Below are 19,398 nucleotides of genomic sequence, written 5' to 3' on the forward strand. Positions count from 1 at the left end.
GAAATAAGGGTTTGTTTACACACCTTTCTTAATCCTGAAGTCTGTTTTAGACAACCTGAAGATATAATTGAGTAAAAGATAACTGTTTATRATGATAGAAAAAAATTTCAAAAGACTGTACTGTTTTTCTTGTTTCCTTCAGGTACTCCTCACTGAAAAGCAGCCTCCTCTGATGTTGTGCTACTTGTTAAACATTGTGCAGGAACTCTCCCCGGTGGCTTTGGCTGAGGAGGGAAGGGAAATGCAACCAGCAGGCTGACTTTTCTGCCGTGTGAAGCATTGTTGAAATCAGCAGAAAGGAGCTAAGAAATCTGTCTGACATCCTGTTAAAACCAAGAAGCTGTTACTACAGGAGGCCTCTTGACAGGGTRTCAGAGCTCACACACTGAAACAAGTTGCTTCATGGGCAGCCAAATGTGTAAACCCTCTTCCAGTGTCCCTACCCCCGTGAGTTCATCGATGTCTAATAAAAGATGGGCTTATGAGCACTAATGAGAACCCTCTGCTCYGCTAAGCTGCCCGTTTTCATGAAATTTATAGGAACTCAGTAGCTTTGGGACCTCTTCCACCCCATCAACGATAGGTTAAATTACCCAGAGGGTTCAGAGCTCAGAGGAGGAACCCTTGACAGATTGACTGATAGATGGGCCCAGACACACACACACACAAGCAGCTCGACTGCACAAGTCTGGCTTCCTTTGGCAAGAAGGAGAGGCGATTTCATTGGTCCCAGCCAACAGACTGGATAACTTACATCAAATTGCTTCAYATTGCCTTCTGAAGATGTTGCTTTAATATCAACTCAGTGGCAAAACACTTTCTGAGGTTTTAAGGCATTGCTTTAATGTCTCCCTGGGCTGAGTGTCCTTGCTGAACTTGAGAAGRTATGATACCATCACTGGCAAAGGTGGTACAGCTGAAAACGTGCTGAAAACAAAGGTCTGGGAAAGAAGGAGAGCTTTTCAGAAGCATGTCCTTCATTTTAAAGGGCAAGACTATGGCTCTGAGAAGCTGAACACTTTCTCTGAMGCATGATTTTTGTTTGTGCTGCAGGGGTATTTGCTGTTCTAAGAACTACTGGCATTTGGGTGGTGTAGGTAGAACAGATTTACACAAAAGGAGGGGAGAAATTCGAACCTTCAAAGGAGATTTAAAAGGACAATATCCAAACTCACTGTCTGTTTTGGGGGATTTTATTTGGTCAGGGCTGTTGCTGAGCCTTTTGTGACCAGGTACTTGTATGTGTTATGCTGCATGTTTGCACGGCTGCACGCGGGAGATAACACAACTGACAGGAGGGTGATGATGGATTCCTGCGGCACAGAGGATGCAGCGAGGTCAGAAATGGGGCCACATCCTCTCCAACATGATGGCACCACCTTTCCCTTTTCTCCCTGCAATGCTGGCAGCAAGGAGTTCCCCACCCACAGGGAAGATGCAGGTGGGTGGGTGCTGAGGTGCTGACAGGGAACTCCCCTGCAAACTCCCCACCCCGATGCACTCCTGGGCCCTCTGATTCACTTTGTAGCACATTTACAAAAACCATAAGACTCACGCAAACTGAGGGGAGGAAGGAGGATGAAATGAATGAAGAAGACCAAATTTAAGTAGGGTGTGGAAAGGTTTTGGAAGACGTGACTTCAGCTCCAAGCTGTGTGGTGATTGCTGTTCCCAACCACATTAGTCACAGTTCCTCAGTTTCCTTAATCCTACACTGAGCAAGGAGAAGAGGCTGATTGCATCTGAAGGAGGCTTTGAGAGTCACGGACAGAGATGCAGAAGGGCTAATATTATCTGCATCATCCAGCAGAGCAGCAGCCATTTTAAATCCATCTTTCTGCCCATCCTCACTATCTGGATAAAGATGAGCTCTGTATGCTGCTGCCAGAGCAATGGGGGTGAGAAGGAACTGCAGTTTCACTCTGCATCCAACTCTCTTTTTGTCTCAGGTTAGGAATGGGTGTGTTCACAACTCGTACAGTGTTTGAGAAATGTCCATAGGAAGCAAYATCCTGCTGTGGAAAGGTACAAGAAATGCAGTGCAGAAAAAAGTAAAGAAGAAAAACCAACCAGTTGGAAGCATACACACACGGGGAGAAACCCTTCAGTGAAATTTCTATGCTAGTTTCTACTGCCCTCAACTTATTCTTTTTAACACCAACTTGCCAAAATAAACGAGAGTTTGTATTTTCAGTGGCTGCTTTTTTGGCTCTAACTTTTCCTATGCTCAGTTTCAGCTCTAAATACATTTTCAGGAAGGGAAATGAATGTGTGCCCTTCCTGGTAGCAAATCCACTAACTGTCTCTGCACTTCATCAGGCTGTGAAAGGCAGACTTCACACCGTGAGAAGCAGTCCAGGATAAATCAGCCCATTCACTCTCTTCATTCATCTTTTAATGTCTTTCGCATGTGTTCAGATTGTATCATGGCTTAGATAATTCTGAAAGACTCCTCAATATTCGTTTTTAATTATTGGCTGTTACAGCGCTCAGCTTTCAGTGAGGGAGCATGAGAGATGACAAAAATTCAAATAAGAAAGCACCAAAATGATGGTGAGAGGATGCCTAAGGATCAGGTCCTCACACTGTTCTGAGGGAACACTTCCATGGTGCTGCTGGTCCAAAGCCTACTCAAACTCCAGAAGTATGACTGCGGGTTTGAAGCAAATCCTAAATAATTTTTGTGAGTGCACACTGGTTCCAAAACTTATGTTTGTACCTCTGTAGACTTTGGAATCTTTCCAGGGTACAGAGAAAACTTTAAACCACACTCCCTGCCCTGGCTGCAGAATGTCCTGCTGACCRGGGAAGCAGTTGCTTACTTGCAGAAGACACTGTTAAGAGACAAATTCATGCATCTAATTTGTCCTTTAATGTGTGGAAAAAGAACCAGRCCCAGCCAAGGGGGAGTGCACGTCATGGCTTGTCAAGGAATCTTATCAAATCTAAGCATTTCAGGACATGCTTCTGCAGGAGTTACTGATTATTTGGGTCATGGACACCCAAACTGTAATTGTTCAAGGATACCARCTGGTGAATGTGAGGATTCCCATCTTTACTCTGAAAGAACAACATACATGGTCTATTGCCTCTGCTGGCTCACTCAACTSTAGTGGGTCTGACCAAAGGCCATGTCCTTGTTTATGAGGCAGTAAAGAGATATTTTCTGGTTTAAAACCAGCAGAAGGGTGTCCTGCACCACCAAGGCTTTCTTTTTCTCAAGGTGCAGGGGAGGGCAGTTTCATAGCAGTCTGCTTGTCCCAAGCTCAATGTGTCACAGAGCAGCCCACGGCAAACCCTCAGGTGGGATCAGGAAGAGTCCTGCAACCCATCTGTTGCTTTTCCTTCATTTAATGGCAGGATCTTGAAAACAACGAAAACCTCGGGTGTAAATTCACTTCAGAGCTTTCCTTTGAACACTTTGTAGGCAGGAGGACAAGCTTATCAAACAAGAGTCATGTGAAGTATAACATTCTACCCTGCACTGCTAAATAACAACACTTGTGATAACTCTTTCCCACTCTGCTGACTGAAATAGCAGCAGCAGGTACCTGTATGCCCACTAATGTAATTCCTTCTCCTGTAGGCAATGGAAAAGGTCTCAGGCAGCATACTGCCTTGCATGCTTAATCTCCACTGCACACTGAGCTACAGGGAGGTACAGATGTAAAAAGCAAGCAGYGATGTCCCAAAGGAGCCCAGAGATACGGCCAAGGTAACTCAGGCTGTTAGAGACAGAGCACACACTCGAACAAAATGTTCAGGTTGGATCTTTAACTTCTTGGCTGTCCTTTCCTGCTGATAACAGAAGCAAGTGACAGAAGGAGCCCAGCAACATCCACCAGCTTAATAACAATCATTACTATGCTGGGAGACCGAATGGATAATGCAGTCCCAAAGCATGGACGTGAACTAATGTCATCAGCATTGGTATAAATAGGGTGTCTGCATTTAATTAATAAATAATAGGCTGCAATGCTAATCTCCTTCTGCTAACTTTTTTCTAAAGGTGCAATCTATTAATCACATGTCACTGCCAGCCTGGTCACTTCTTTTTTTAGATTCAAGACAGGGGGATAAAAAAAAGCACCTCAACCCAGCTAGAAATAAATGGATCCTCATACAGCAGGGCAATTGAATAGCACAGCCAGCACTGATCCCCTTCTGATTTCAATCCTTAGCTACAAGTTTTTCTCCCTAAGGATGGATAKAATACTTTAAGGAGAGAGTGAAAGCTTGTGATGTTGTTAAAGGTCACCACGTTACTAATGTCTGCAAAATGGAGGATTTCCCTCTCCTGATTAGTTGCCCATGGAAATTCTGTTGCTCCACAATGTCTGTGGACATGCAGTATCAACCAYTTCCATGGTCACTGGCTAAGGCAGAGGAGATATTTCTCTTGAGTTGGGGGCAGCATAACTTTCTGAAAAGCACTGGACATAACTCAGYTCTTTGGCACATGGTGGGACCAGGAAGCAGAAACAGAAGAGGAAACATTTGTGTTGGTATGGAAATGTGGCAAGAAAGAAATGACAGCGCTGGGATGACATAGGAGGAGTCATGCAGATTGCTGCCTCTGCATGGGAATGTCTGCTTTTCAGGAGAATTCCCTTTTACTGTTCTGAATGAACTCCCTTGTCCATAGAWGTGGATATTTCCATCAATGCAGTTTTAGGACAATTATCCTGCTGTGTCTTTCCAAGTGTTTCTTTAGAAAAATCTGGAAATTTTTGCTCCAGGAAAAGATTGYCCCTTGTTTTCTTGTGGGAGAAAATTGGTAAGGCGTATGTATTTAGGTATTTGATGGAACAATACATCCTACTATCTCTACTTGTTACATGTATTGATTGCCAGAATGTRTCCTTACTAATTGGACTGATTTGAAAAATTATTAAAAGCTTTTTAGATGGTTAATCTCAGCAATTCCAACCTGTTTGATATCAAATTTGTCCTGAAGCCTCAAAAGAGTAATTCACTGGCTAAATTTCTTTATTCTTCAGTCAAATACAAGCCAGAAGTCTCAGCACAGACAATCTGGGTGAGGTTTTACGGTCAATTTATGCAAGAGGTTAAATGAGATCTAACGATTCCATCTAGATCTAAACCCTGTTCATTTCCTTTTTATCTAGACAGAAACACAGAAGAATGGCCAGTGCTCCAGTGTTTTGGCCTTTCCTCTCAAAGTCCAGACTTCAAAAAGGGAACATTAGAGGCTCTAATAAAAACCCCATTGCCTGTAATAGCAGGGAAGGATGTGGGATCACACACTGAGCTCTCTATCCAGACAATACACCTGGCTGTCTTTAGAGAGTAATCTTTTAAGGAAAAGATGATCTCTCTCTCTTCTGTGTTATACAACGAGCCTGGTGTGATGGCTCCTAGCTGGTTTTCCAGGCACTGCCAGAATAAAAATAATAAGCAATCAGATTTTTGATCTAGGGAGTGGAGAGACTGTTTTGGTTTATTCCARTCTATAAAGTCATTAAACTCACAGTATCTTCATTCCCTCTTGCCTGTGGTTCTGGCCTGCTATTCCACATCTCTTTAACATTAGCTATAAATAATACTAATAATAATAATAGTCATAGACACTTTGGAGAAAAAAAAAACAACCAAACAAACAACAAGAAATAAACTCATCCAATGTGCCTTACTTTGTGGCAATATAATTTCATGTTAATTGGCTGTCTGCTTGGATGTGTTAGTATTTTGTGGTTTATAATCAATGCATCTGGCCATTCATCAGTGACTCCAGCGAYGGATAAAATAAAGATTTTAGGAATTAATTACAATTTATATGGCAGTTCATGGGCAGGAAGTATTTTGCCATCAATTCCTGCATTCTGGGTTTGATGCTACAAGAAAGCATTCCCTCACTAAGGCCGAAAGTTATTGAAGTTACTTTTTCCTAATTTTTAACACTCTTCCAGTCCTGTTCAGGGCTGTCTCAACTTGTTTTATGGAACAAACCTGCCCTGGCATGGAACATGTCCTCCTCACTTTTCACAAGCATCTGTAGGCAGCCTCTCCTATGGGAAAAAGGTCGTGCTGACTCCACTGTAAAATTGCAAGGAATCAGCCCCACAAAGCTGGCTCCAACTATTTCGAAGAACATCATTATTTGGGGAGATTTTCAAAGGGAATATTTAGACACCCAAGGCCCATTGACTTTATGTGAGGTTTGAGCAGTGAAACACATTTGACACTTTTGAACACCTCTATTTATCTAACCAAGTTATTTCTGTGGAACTAATGATTAGAGAACCTGAGCACCTAATAATCTTTAATGCATGTATCCTTGCAGCACCAATATTATTTTATAGAAGGAAACTGGAGTCAGAGCAAGATGTTCGGCCAATTTTACGTGTATATTCAGACAGTCAAAGGTAATAATAGTCACCAGATAGAAATGGARTGAAAATAATAGCCTGATCCTAAGTAACCTCCTCAAGGTCAAGGAGAATATCTGTGGCAAGGCAAGAATTTAAACCTCAGTCTTCCAAGCTGAAGTCTTTTGCCCTGTGTAGAGCTTTCTTTTCCTCTTTGCAGGATCAGGCTGCAAGACTGTCCTTAAAATTGAAAAGAAAGGAAACAGTCCCTCACTAATTGAAGCCAACTGTTTATCCTCCCTGGGGGAAAATGTTTCAGTGCAGTGCTGCCTTGAAAATTACCTCTCTACAAATGATATTACAAGGGGCCATATTCATTTTCTATCTCAGATTCCAAAGCAAGCTGGTTTTAAAGATAAAAATACTTTTCTTAATTATGAAAACACATTTTAAAGACAGTGGTGMTACACACTACTTTTAATTTAAAGTTTCTTGGGTTATTTTTTTWWAAWTTTTTTTTGTTCACTTTCTGTCCTGCATATGTGAGTGGTAGCAAACCAAAATACAAAAATGGAAATTGACTTTAAAGAGGAATTAAAACTGATCAGATTATCTCTATTGCTCAGGCTGGTAGGGATGCAACCCTTCCTGTTCTTCCCCTGATATTATGAAACAAACACATTAAGGGAGAAAGATGCCTTTTCTTTTTAGGACAAACCTCCAASTTTCTATAATCCATAGTTTTTATATAGCAATTTTTATTCATAGATCTTGCCTAGGGTTTCAGAAAAATCAAGTATCATCCTTCATATGATACAGATAGAAAACTGTGGCCTGAAAAGGTGAAAGTTGCGATTCATCTTACCTCTCTTTAGGTGTCTAAAAGAGAGATATCTAAATCTAAGTTAATTGCCATAGATTCATTCCTGATTCAGTGAAGAGAGAGAGAAGGGAAACTTTGAAGTACCATTTATCCCACCTGTCTTAGCACAGGATGAATCATAGTTTGGAAGCACCTCTCTCTCTCCACTGTCCACAGCARGAGACTAGATGACTAACTGGGAAAATATGCTTAATATTTACGTCCTAAAGCTTGAAAAAAGTGAATTCTGCCTGAAATAACATTCTAAGAACAGTGGCATAGTAGCCCTATTTAAAATTTCTTCTGTCCCTATGTGTAAGGCTCCTAAGAGGCCCAGATTCTGGGTAAAAGCACTAGATACAGTTTACTCAGAGAGCTAAATTATTTACATAGAGAGATTTTCTGCCTCCCAAGCTGATTTCATGTACATTCTGCAAAATATATATAGCAATTGGAAAATGCTGTGTTTGTCACGAAGAAAAGTTTTCCTGACCTCCAGTATTTCCAGAGTCTGGAAACTTCTTGCAAGCTGTGATATTCCAGTCTGGGATCTCAGCAGGCAAGAGGCAAAATCCTCCTCACTGAAACTCCCACTCAGAGAGTTCAGTTTGCATCAAAACTGGGTTGAGCCACTCTGTGTGCCAACAGCTGAGGTGCTGCCCATAGCTGAGACATTTCCTGGCTCCTGCTTTCCAGAAAGACCCCGAATTACTCCAGAGTCAAGGGTATTTGCAAGTCTACAATAAACAAGTGATGGCTGGGAAGAAGCAGGCAAATATCACAGAATCACAAAGTAATCTGAGTTGCAAGGGACCCTAAAGGACCATCCTTGTCTCCAACTCTTAAGTGAATGAGGATCAATACAGGGATCAAACCCACAATCTTGGCATTATTAGCACCACCTTCTAACCGGCTGAGCTCGTGACAAAAAAAAAAAACCAAAAAACATTAACCATCTATATGTGCTGAACACTGGATGCAGTTTACACCATGGACAGCAGAATGACTGCACCAGGACTGGAAACAGAAATCTTGCTTACCCAGATTCAGGGTTTCAGAAGTGTTTAGGTATTTGATTGACACTGATCATGTTTGGGGAGAGCTGGATAAACAAATGCACATTAATTACTTGTGTATGCCAGATGCACACCACTCTAAGTTCCCAAAAAGGTCTGAAATTCAGACCTAGAGCCATGGTGGCAGGAAAAAAAGCTCTGAGTCCTCCTTAGGTTTTTTGTTATTAACTATAAAACATGCCTCTTTTTAAAACAAAGGAAAACAACCCATGCAACAGGAGTAAAGACAACGCCAAGCCTCTCATATCTAACGTGTTGGTGGAGTTGTTGGTCCAGTGCTGCTCCAAGAGCTGGATTTGGGCTCAGTGTAAGACCATTTTAATTCTTTGTCAATGTCAGACCAAATACTCAAGGAAGAAGCTTGGAAAATCTCAATGAGCAAATGAAATCTCTGAGGTCTGARCATCAGTCACCCTTACTTTATTCAACATGGGCAGAAAAATGGCCCATATGTTTTTTTCCCCCCCAAATGTTTCTTTGAAAGAACAGCAAAACATGCCTTATGTTTTTTAAAGAAATGCCTCTGTAACCGTAACTACAAGYTCATCAGTGGAAAAAATACATAATAAATGGCTTGTTATTTCGACTCTTTTGTGAGACAGGTCATTAGAAACTTCATTTGTCTACACAGATTGCACTTATTCAGCTGTATTCTAATAAAATGCACATTGCTTCCAATAAAGGGAATGCATTTGCTATTGATGTGCTATAAACTACTATACAGAGAGGTGTTATTATATTCCTGTGTAATAACAAGCCAATTACAGTGATCAGCAAAACCTTTACAATAAAGTCAATGCATGAGGAGTGATTATCATAATGCATTCTAACTGTTCAGTGCCATAAATGCTTTGCAATTAATTGTGGAGTGTATATATAAATGTATTATTAATGCCGTATAAAACCCCATTGACAAGCAACCTTTACATTAAGAAAAGGATACCGGGATTGTTATGTGTCCCCRAGTTCACCTAGGAGGCTGAACTGTATTAACAAAGGTAGAAATTTTTATAGGATTATATTTTTTATTTCCTCCACTCTTCTCCTCCCACTGCTTCCTCAGCTTTTGCCCTGTCATTGAAAAAAACCCCTAAATATCACTCTGCAGTATGAGAGCCCTCAATCACCCACTGCAGCTGATTTTTGGCCCTGTACACATCATTCTGGGCACAGCTACAGGCTTTCATTGGTGCCTTAACCCTTTGACACTGACAGCCCGTGCATGAATGCCAAAGGCACTGTCTACAAGAAATGAGCAAATAAAAGCATATCACAGCCCAAGCAGACAATAAAAGGAAGGGTGTGAAGGAGAAGGGAATCAAAGTTACATAATTGATCAAAAGTTCTGTCATAGCAAGAGACAGAACCAATATCAAAACCTRGAGGAGATAAGTTCCCCATCCTCTCCTTCTCGTCAGTAAATTGTTAGGTTACAGATGTTTTATGAAAAATGTGCAGCGTGGTTTTGCTTTTTGGTTTTTTTCCCCCTTTTATTCCCTTAATACTTGATTTTAAAAGGTTGTCCTTAGGACATATGCTGGAACACAATGTCCTGTGGATCTTTTCCAATTCCTATTGATGGGCACACTTCCATCGATTTCAATCACGATGGGAAGGGCAGACGTGAACAAAAGTTTGATGTCCATTATATTCTTTCAGCATTTGACTATGGAATGGAGCAAATCAGCCTTCAGCAGAGTCATCAAATATAAAACACTACACAGGAGGATCTGCTGAAGCCCTTTTTCTCACCCAGAATTAAGTTTTACCAGGGAGAGGAGAGCATGAATGGGGTCATCCAGGGCCACTCTGAATTAACTGAGCCATTTGCATGCTGGTCCATTCTCTCTGCTTGAAAATACAGCTTTCTGAGGGCAACAGGGTGTCAGCTGTCACTAGGGTCACAGAGTGCTGAAATTCCATAATAAAACAAGAGATTTTGATTTCCCATTGGCTGTAACCAGTCYCACAACCAGCTACAGCTAGAAAGAGAAGGTTTCCACAAGCACTAAGATTTTCTTTCTAGATCAGGTTTGTTTTAGTGCTGAAGGAAAGAATCTACAGGTTTTAATAGATACTCAGACCTGAAATAAAATCCAGTAGACATGTTTGCAGACTGTTGTTCTGGGTTGTGAGATATTTTAAGTGGCTGCTGTGGTCCTGGGCCCAGGTCTTTCCCTAGACCCTTGACTAGACAGACAAACAGCCTTCAAGGCACTGACATCCCTCCCTACACTGCAGCATCTCCTACAGCCAGTCCTCAGGAGCCTCTGACATTGTCTCTAAGGTTTGCTGCTGGTCCTGACACTTCTCCAGCCCAGGAAAGCTGCCTCCCAGTTTAATATCAAGATCTTTTGCCTAGGTTCTTGCTTTTTCTTTTTTTTTTTTTTCTTTGACTCATGAGTTCATCTCCACTTCTGATAGACTTCCTAGCAGAACATCAGTTTATTTTTAACCAGTCATTCCTTCTCTTTACCCTCCGCACAAATATACTGCAATTCAACACTAGTGGGTAATGTTTGATATGTAATTAACAGAAAAAAAATTAGATTTGGCTGTGYGAGTATTTTTTTAAATGCCTCCTGAAAGACAAGTCAAAACCAGCTCGTCAGGTTTGGGACAAATCTCTGGAAGAGCAGATGTATGAGATTTAGGAGAAGAATTTCACATGGAGCTGGAAATCTCYCAAACAGCAAGAGTTGACAAGAAGAGAGGGAGAAGCTCTTTAAACTGTTGTGAACATTAAAGCAAAGAAAAGGGAATATGAGACGCTGGGTGTGGAAAATTATTTTTCCAGAGGTCTTGAGTCCATASTTCATACAATTTGAAAATATTGCTGTACAACTAGTAGTCAGCCTCTCAGGGCAGTATTTCCAGCAAAGGCTGGGGTTTGTGTGTTGTGTGACCTTTGCAAGCCCGGTCTGTGCCGTTCTCTACCTGAGCTACAAGATATCAATGTGAGCCATAGTGCACTCAATGTGATGTTGAAAGAGTTAATGAAGATGTGTTAATTGAGATCTTTTCCCCAGCTCTGAGAAGGGAGAACATTATCTTTTTCCCTAAATTGTTTGTCAGTCCCATCTTCTTTCTCCTACTGAATGGGTGTGTAGATCATAAAAGAAACAAAAGATGAATAGTTGGAGAAAAAGCTGTGGCAGGCTGCATAAAGGTAGGTTGTATGGATTGCCACCTTGGAAGAAGMTATTCCCTCAACCTGCTCTTCAGACAATTGGGTGGGAAATCTTTGAAGGTGAAAGTTTGGCTGGTAAAGTGTCTTCCAAAGAGCCTGATGTTACTGGCAAGATGTGTGGGTCAGAAATGAGGAAGAGATGAAAGTGACAAAGGTACAACTCCATCACGTGCACAGCCCCATACTTCAGCAGGGCAGAAGAGAAGGTGCTGAGCTCTTTCAAGATTGCTCTTTCCTTTCTCATATTTTACTCTCTCCTTTGGACTTTTTTGGTCTAAAGGTCTGAGCAACCAACCTGCTCTTTGAAAAGAGCTTCAAGGAGGAAGGAAATCATTCCATGTGGCATTATTATACCAGTGTGAAGAAAATCTGAGCTGAAGGCAACCAGACTTGCTTGATTGCAGCCCCTAAAAGGCCTAGATCTGGCTAGCACCTGGATGAGGAAGATTCCTGAGAGGTTTTGGCTGCCTGCACAAGGTTCACTATTCTGTGCAGTTTAATGGAAAACAACTAAACAACAAATAGTTACTGAAATCTTGGGCAGGTTACCCTGCCACCTGCAGCAGAGAGCTAGCAAGGTAGAAATTACCTGTATGAAGTGAGAATTAGACCCAGGCTTTTGTCCTAAAGGAGATACGGTTTAGGAAATGTGGAGAGGCCATTCTGACCCCATCATCATTACTACGCTGATGGAACGGTATAAAAAGAAACAAATCACCATGCAAGAGCAAGRCACACTGTTTTGCTATTAACTGTAATTCAGTTCTTGAACATTTTGCTCTAAATTTGGAATAAACCATGACCAAACAGATCGTTTCAGACCCGGAACATCAAGTAACGGGTAGAGAAATGTTGCAAGGCAGTTGAAATATGAAGTCCAAACAGCAGAAAATTAGGCAGTGCACAAGTCTCCCTCAAAAATGCACAAAGGATAATCTGCTTAAAAGCAGGACGCAGATAAAAACTTTAGCAGATTTCCTGCATGAAGGAAACACCGCAATACGATGCACCACAGCATCTCTGGTAAACCACTAAACACCCTCTCTGCAGGACACTGCACCTTGTCTACTCTAAACCACTTCCTTTTTTCTTTTCTTTTGTCCAGGAGCCTTCTGCTTCTCTTCCATAAAATGCTGGAGGACACCAAAACTGTCATGAAATACTTGTTGGAGTGACATTAACACGGAGCCAGGGTGGCACACCGTGTATATCTTTGCATGCTTTCCTTCACAGACCTTCCTCTGTCCTTCAAGAGGAGCGTGGGGGCACTGGAGCATCTGAGCATCACTCCAGGTTGAAGCTGGAGCAGCAGAAGAGTCCTTTCTTTTAAAAAATGTTACTGTCCCTGCAACATAGTGGGGCCTTGGGGCTGTGTTTATCACGGGTCAACCCTGCCAGCTGCGGGGAGAGCTGCCTAGACAGAGCTGGAGATACTGTGGATGAAATAAGAAATGGCYCCAAACTTCTGCCCCAAACCACAAAGCAGGCTTGAAATCTCTCTCCAGGTCTGAGAAACTTTAAGTGATGGATATCTACAGGCTGTTTTTAGAGCTGGATATCAGACAATGGGCTGAGGAAAACCACCTGCACCGAGATGAAAATACTAGAAAATACTGAGAGTTTGATTGAGATTTGTCACGTTCAAAATTTTGATGTGGGGTTATAGCTTGCATCCCTAAAACTGTGTTGGACTAACTAATCTCTGTCAATGTAGCTTTTATAGTCAAGTTAAGATTTGGTCAATGCAAAGAMCAATGAGAATTTTAAAGAAATTCTTAATAGAGCTAGACTTACACTGTGATTTTTCAGGACAAAATACTGACTTGTTCCCTTTCTATCAGATTCTATCAATTCCATTAATGTTAAAGTCTCTGTTAAATCTCAAAGGCCTCTCACCTGCTGATCAGGTATTTGAAGCTTCATGAAGCATTTTGTAGATGGAGTACCCCTACAGAACATTTTGTAGCTTGACTATGCACATATATTCACAAACAGGCGGGAATGTAAAATGCAAAATTTTTCCATTAATTTAGACTATTTCCCTAGAGAAATATATTGAGGACACATTCATTTCTATTTCCCATGAGACTAGGCAAATGTAAATAATGCCAGTTTTTGCTGAAAAGGTTTTCAKGCTTTGTCTTGCTCCCAGTCCAATATGTAGATTAACAAACAAAATAATAAACCCAGCAAAACWAATAAGGGGCACTCAGCATTTCCATTTTGGTGGGTTGAGTGTCATTTGTGCCAAACAATATATTGAACTCTTTCCCAAACTTAGATGGCCTAAATTCTTGCTCACACACACTAAATGTTAGCACYTTAAACTGTGAATTAGGACACAGGGAGGGCTAAAGACAAAAAAAATCCAGATTCCAGAACAACAGGAAAAAGTGGTGAGCCAAATCTGGTTGAGGGAGAGAATAAATTTGTGACTCTCATCAGCTTTTAGTTGTGGAAGAACTTGCTGRAAAATWCAAAGATCCATGTTTTAACAAAACRYAAGCATTTGTCCCTACAGAAAACACAATTTCCCTCCCTCAAGAATACTGCTCACCCTTTTCAGGMAAAAAACCTCCTCGCAGGGAGCACTGCATTTCCTCATTAACACTGTGGCCTGGCACCAGAATTCCACACCAGCCACGATGTGTGTTCAGAGCGTGGACTTTGGGCAGTCCAAAGGCTCGTGCTGTGCAGAGGAGCTGCTTCCCCTTCCAAACCCCCTCCCAYCCCGACGCTCGGACAGGGTATAATAAGCCACAACTTAAGTTTCTTTGTTACTGAAGTTGACCTTTATCTCGCAGCCCTAATGAAGCCTTTTGATGTGCTCCTAAGATACACGGCCTCCTCTTTAGCATTCTGTTTGCTGCGCCTGCTTTAACCGGTGGGCTCTTGAAGAACGTAAGTTTTCCTACAATGCCTCCCTTGGGTGCCAATTGTTCTTTTCTCCCATGGTTGCCCTTGAGTCATGCCGTCCTGAAGCATCACCAGCCCAGAAGCAGCTTGTCAGTGGGGAATTAGGACAACGTGTCTTTCACWCCAATGATGAGCGCGCCCGCTTGGCCTCCGCATTGTGATCGCCACCGACAGAAGAAATATGGGAGCAGACTGGATGGGAAAAGATGAGGTCTGTGCGAGATGGGGAGATAATTAGCTAAAAAACACAATGGGGAGGGGACCGCTGGTGTGACGGATAATGCGGAATCAAACTGCCACCGGAGCCCTTTGCAGTTCAAACCGCCGCTCCTGAAAGCAGCTGCTCTTAGCAAAGGAGTTTGAAAACCCTTCCCAGAAAGCCAGGCATGTGTTCTCTATTACTGATTTGCATTTAAAAAAAAAAAAAAAAAAAAAAAAAAGAATGATTGGGAGCTACATACCCTGTAGGCGCGCTAAGCAAATTGGCCAGCCTAATTATTATTTTTTGGTATGTCTAATTAAATAGACAAAAGGCCTTCCCTTCACTCTCGCTGTCGGCACGAACTCCACTGGAATGTGCATAATGTCCCCTCATTTGCCCAGGCAGCTGAGCCTTTCCGATTTCCCCTGGGAGATTGGCATTGACAACTGCCCATGGCTTACCCAATCCCACTCAGACRCAGAGCCAGATCGTCAGGCAGGGAGGCAAWGGGGAGGAAATTGACCTGGTTCTGWTAAAAACCACTGGACAGCGCTCTAGGATGTGACATGCCTTTGTTGCAARTCAGAAACCTGCCCTGGCCCTTGATAGCAGAACTTGCCAGATCCCATTAGATACTTTCTGTCTTGTATTAAGCAAATCCCCCCAAATTTTCTTTAGACAGGCCCTGAAAGTGAAATAATTTTGCCAGAGATTTCTGGTGTTTTCTCAGCACTCGGTTCTCCTGTTCTGCAATGACATGACACCATATCCCTTCCTTCCARAGTCTCTCTCTCACCCTGTGGTTTCACGAGCCTTTTAACTACAAGCTACCTACAAAATCTGCCACTGCCTTGAGTCACTGGAGAGTTTCAGCCTCACACTTGTGCAGTCAAAGTCCCTGAAATCCACAGCTTTCAAATGAAAACATGGTTCWCATTTGTCTGTGAGGCATTTTTCTTCTTTTAAGCAGTTGTTGCTGGAGATTTCCACTAATGCCAGTATAAAGATAGTCATCCCACAAATGAAGAAGAGTTTATATTTATGGTGGAAATTGAAGAGTTTTCAGACAACTAAGAGCCACATCATTACTAAATGACAAAATCTACTCCCACATTTATCTGATACATAAGCACTAGAGGTTTTTACTGAATAGATGAGGAAAAGGCTCTCTGTTCTTTTCCCAGAGAGATAGGGATGGAGAGGAAGAGAGTGTCATTATATATACTTGCGTGTATCTATATAAATGAACAGATACAAGAGAAAGAAATTGCAGAATGGTAATTTATCCAGCATAACAGACCATATCCTACTTTCTCAGTGAGCTGTGTACATGATCTGACAAACAGGCTCCTATTAAAAGAGTATGGTGAAGTATCACCACATCAGTTCAGRTAAAAAACCTCTTGCAGGAAACACCTCATCACCGGTGATCTATCGAACAATCACTTAACAAAGCCTTCCAAATCCACCGTGTACAATGGAAAAGCAAAAGACCAGCTCCTGATTTCAGCTACACCTGYGCAAATCCTGAATAACTGCCCGGCTCTGAGAGAAGTCTTCAGTTTCCACAACAGGTTTATCCAGATAAGCTGATACAGGTGCAGAAAACTCTGCCAGCTCAGAATTTGCTTTTTCCAAAAGCGGAGTTGTTTCAGCGCAAGCAGAAACAACACGGTTAGAGTAACTATAAAATATCTGCTTTATCCTAACCAAATTAAACACCACTACTGCTCAGCCTGACATGGGTCTGAAAAATCCCCCATTGCTGTCCACTGCTGTTAAACTTTGTTAAGTCAGTGCCTGATGCTTCACTTCTTAACGAGGCAGTTATTTGTTTCTCAGGCAATCGCTGGCACCTGCCTGCCTTTTAAAATCAAATAATAATTGAATATGAGGAAAGTGAGACGAAGTAAAGGTGATTTAATAAAGAGAATCTTTGCTGCAGAGGGAATTTCTTTGGCAGTGATTACGTTACTAATTGATCAGCACATTGCCTGAGAGAAGCCAGAGACAACAATTATATTTAGCACTGTGGCTGAAAGCAATGCAGTCAACTACCTCCTCGGCTTTCGCTGTCCGCTGGCTTCACCTGGATCGGTCTGTTCATCTGTAAGGAAGAACAAAGACAGACACGTAATTAATGGAGGAGTCAGACATTCATAATACAGAGGCTTGCTTTGCTTCTTTACCGCGCGTCATAATTAGCACCAGAATTTACTCCACAAGGAGAGGGGGGAAAGCAATTAGTAAACAAAGAACTAACCATGGAGTGCAGGCTGCGGCTTGGTCTGAGGTAAATAAATCAGTGTCACTCCTCTCACCTGACAGTGGCTTTGTTGGGAGGGGGATCTGACTCATTTCACACAGGTCATGAAATTTTAAACATAACTTTTAAAATTTCTAATAGTTTCCTCTGGAAACACCGGTGCGTGAGAGCAAAAATGCTTTGTCAGAGCATCAGGATCAGTGGAACTTAAATTATAAAAATTTCTAGAGGTTGRCGTGATGAAAAGGAAATTAAAAAGCTAATTTCATTTCTACTGTAAGCTCAGTACAACAGTGGTGTGTAACATAGCAGCMTCCATTTCCAAGTTGGGGAGTGGGATTTGGATCTAATTTGTCCATGTGCTGCCAGGAGTGTTGGATACTGGGAATTTTCTGGAGCAGAGGACAGAATGTTCCTTCTGTTGCCTTTTCAGATATCTTTTTCCTTTTTCATATCACAATATAAGTATGTATAAAAACCTTGCCACTGTGCTGTGAATAGGTTTTCTGTTATCCAAATTMTCCCTCTTTCATGGAACAAAAGCACTGGGGACCACCATTATCCCCAGAGCTGCTCACTCCCAGGAGAGAGGGCAACAGATGCTCACAATGTTCTTCACTGGCAGTGCCTAACCTGATGTGGGTGYCTGAAGAGCAGAAATGAGGATATCCCCTTCCTGTCAATACCCAGAGATGCAGATCTGATCAGAACCAGCTGATTTTTAATCTGAAAGCCCTTTCCTGCMTCATAGTCCTTGTCATATAAAGCAATCAATTCACTGTGCAGATGGACTATTCAAAATATCTTTCTATGTGTGGCCATCTCTGAGTAGAACGAAAATATCTTTTTGATTTGTCAAGCAACAAAGGAAGTACAAGTTCAAACGAGCATCACAAGGAGCAGGAGGTCGGAAGGCAATAGGAATCTCCCAACATATGTCTTCCCTATAAAGTCAGACCACAAATTGGCTGATGAATGTCACAGGATGCCTTCAGGGAATGCTATCTATCCTGTTTTTGTACTTAATCACAGTTGGGCAGCAAGGCGGTTAGGTTTTTTTTTTTCCCTAATTTTCCTTTTTTTTTTTTTTTTTTTTTTTTTTGAAAGTAGTTCATAATAACTTAGATTTATTCTAATTGCTCTGCACACATATTTAGTAATAACAAGTTATCAAGCTGGCTGACAAGTAGGTTAAGATGATGAAGAGCCTAGCTGATCCTGCTGTATTGTTGTCTCTAGAGGAAAATGCACTTATCCATAAACTGACTMCTGTTAGACTCGCACTCTGGAAGAGAAGGATCAGTGGCTACAGATGCTACTGAGCAGTTTCTGCTCTCCTCTGTGCCTGCATCATCCAACAAAATCCAGACAGATGAGGTGTTAAAACCAACCAAGAATCTGGTAACAGATAAACCTGGTATCAGCCCTGGCTTCTACCACTGCAAAGACCTGTTGCACACACAGGTTTCACAAAATATCAGCAGGGTCAGAGGTGATGTGTGAGGCATCACCAGGACTGACACAGGGCTCCTGTGCCCATGTGTGAGCAGCTGGCTGTGACAGGCATCCAAAGGTCTGACATCACACAGGTGAAGAGAGTAATTCATGTTGKGTAGCTCCAAATGTACAAAAAGTGTGATTTTAAGCTTGGTGTTTGAGATAAAAATGGTCTTTTGCAGTAGCCTGTTCCTTGCTACTGATCATAAAGTTTGTCCATGCATTTAGACTCAAGTGAGATGAACCCTTTCTTGGTTCTCGTGTATAATGAAGCCAAAGTACCCAGTTTCTTCCCTCAGCTGCTCAACCTCTGCCCCTGTTTRTGTTTGCAGCAGGCTGGTGTCGACACCATCCACGTACCAAGGTCTGACTGGAGACCTGATCACTTTMACGCTTGCACCAGTGTGGATTCCACCTATTCTGGGTTCCTAATGTGGACCCTGTGGCTAATCCAATCCTGTGGTCAGAGGAGGGTGGTCAAAGGTCCTTTATGTCCTCTCCATGACAGCCAGAACCCGCATCCCGAGCAGCCAGTAAGAGAAATTGTCACAGTAGCCAGGAATTTATAGGACATGAACAGCACACAGCCTTGTGAGGCAAAGCCTGGACTCCAAATGGACACAGCCTTGAGATGCAGAACATACCATAAATCTACCAAGACAGGTTCTGAGCTGAAGCATGCTAAAGTCCATGAAAATTTCCACTGAACTCAAGAAACTTTTGGGTCCAGCCTATAAAAAAACTAGACGGAACGCTACCTTCTTTTTTGAGTTGGATGCAGTCAGTTTGCACTGAAGAAGAGAAGATTATCAGACAATTTGGTAAAAAAAAAAAAAAAACAAAGGAGAAAAAATTTTTTTGGGCTGCTTTTTTTTTTGTTGGTTGGTTTGGTTTTCTTTGGTTTTCTTTGGTTTTCTTTGGTTTTCTTTGGTTTCGCTTGTTGTTGTTTTTTTTTCTCCTGAGATTGAGGACTGAGAAAAAGAACTCAATTCTGAAGGAAGTTAAAAAAAGAGTGAGGGAATGATCATCCAACAGAGGAAGAAAAAACTGGAGAAATTAA

The 19,398-nt window shown here is 41.9% G+C and overlaps 1 protein-coding gene across 1 annotated transcript in view; it reads right to left on the reverse strand.

Moving 5' to 3' along the window:
* The window catches only part of CELF4 (CUGBP Elav-like family member 4), a 687,912-nt gene that overhangs the window by 278,984 nt on the left and 389,530 nt on the right, over positions 1-19,398 (reverse strand). Inside the window, exon 3 of the mRNA XM_057365600.1 lies at positions 16,634-16,682. Within this exon, the coding sequence (XP_057221583.1) occupies positions 16,634-16,682 (49 nt within the window). The remainder of the gene's footprint in view (positions 1-16,633; positions 16,683-19,398) is intronic.

Source organism: Malurus melanocephalus, unplaced genomic scaffold (assembly GCF_030028575.1).
Source record: "Malurus melanocephalus ecotype Western Australia unplaced genomic scaffold, MMel_1.1 scaffold_55, whole genome shotgun sequence".
In the NCBI taxonomy this organism is placed as follows: domain Eukaryota; kingdom Metazoa; phylum Chordata; class Aves; order Passeriformes; family Maluridae; genus Malurus; species Malurus melanocephalus.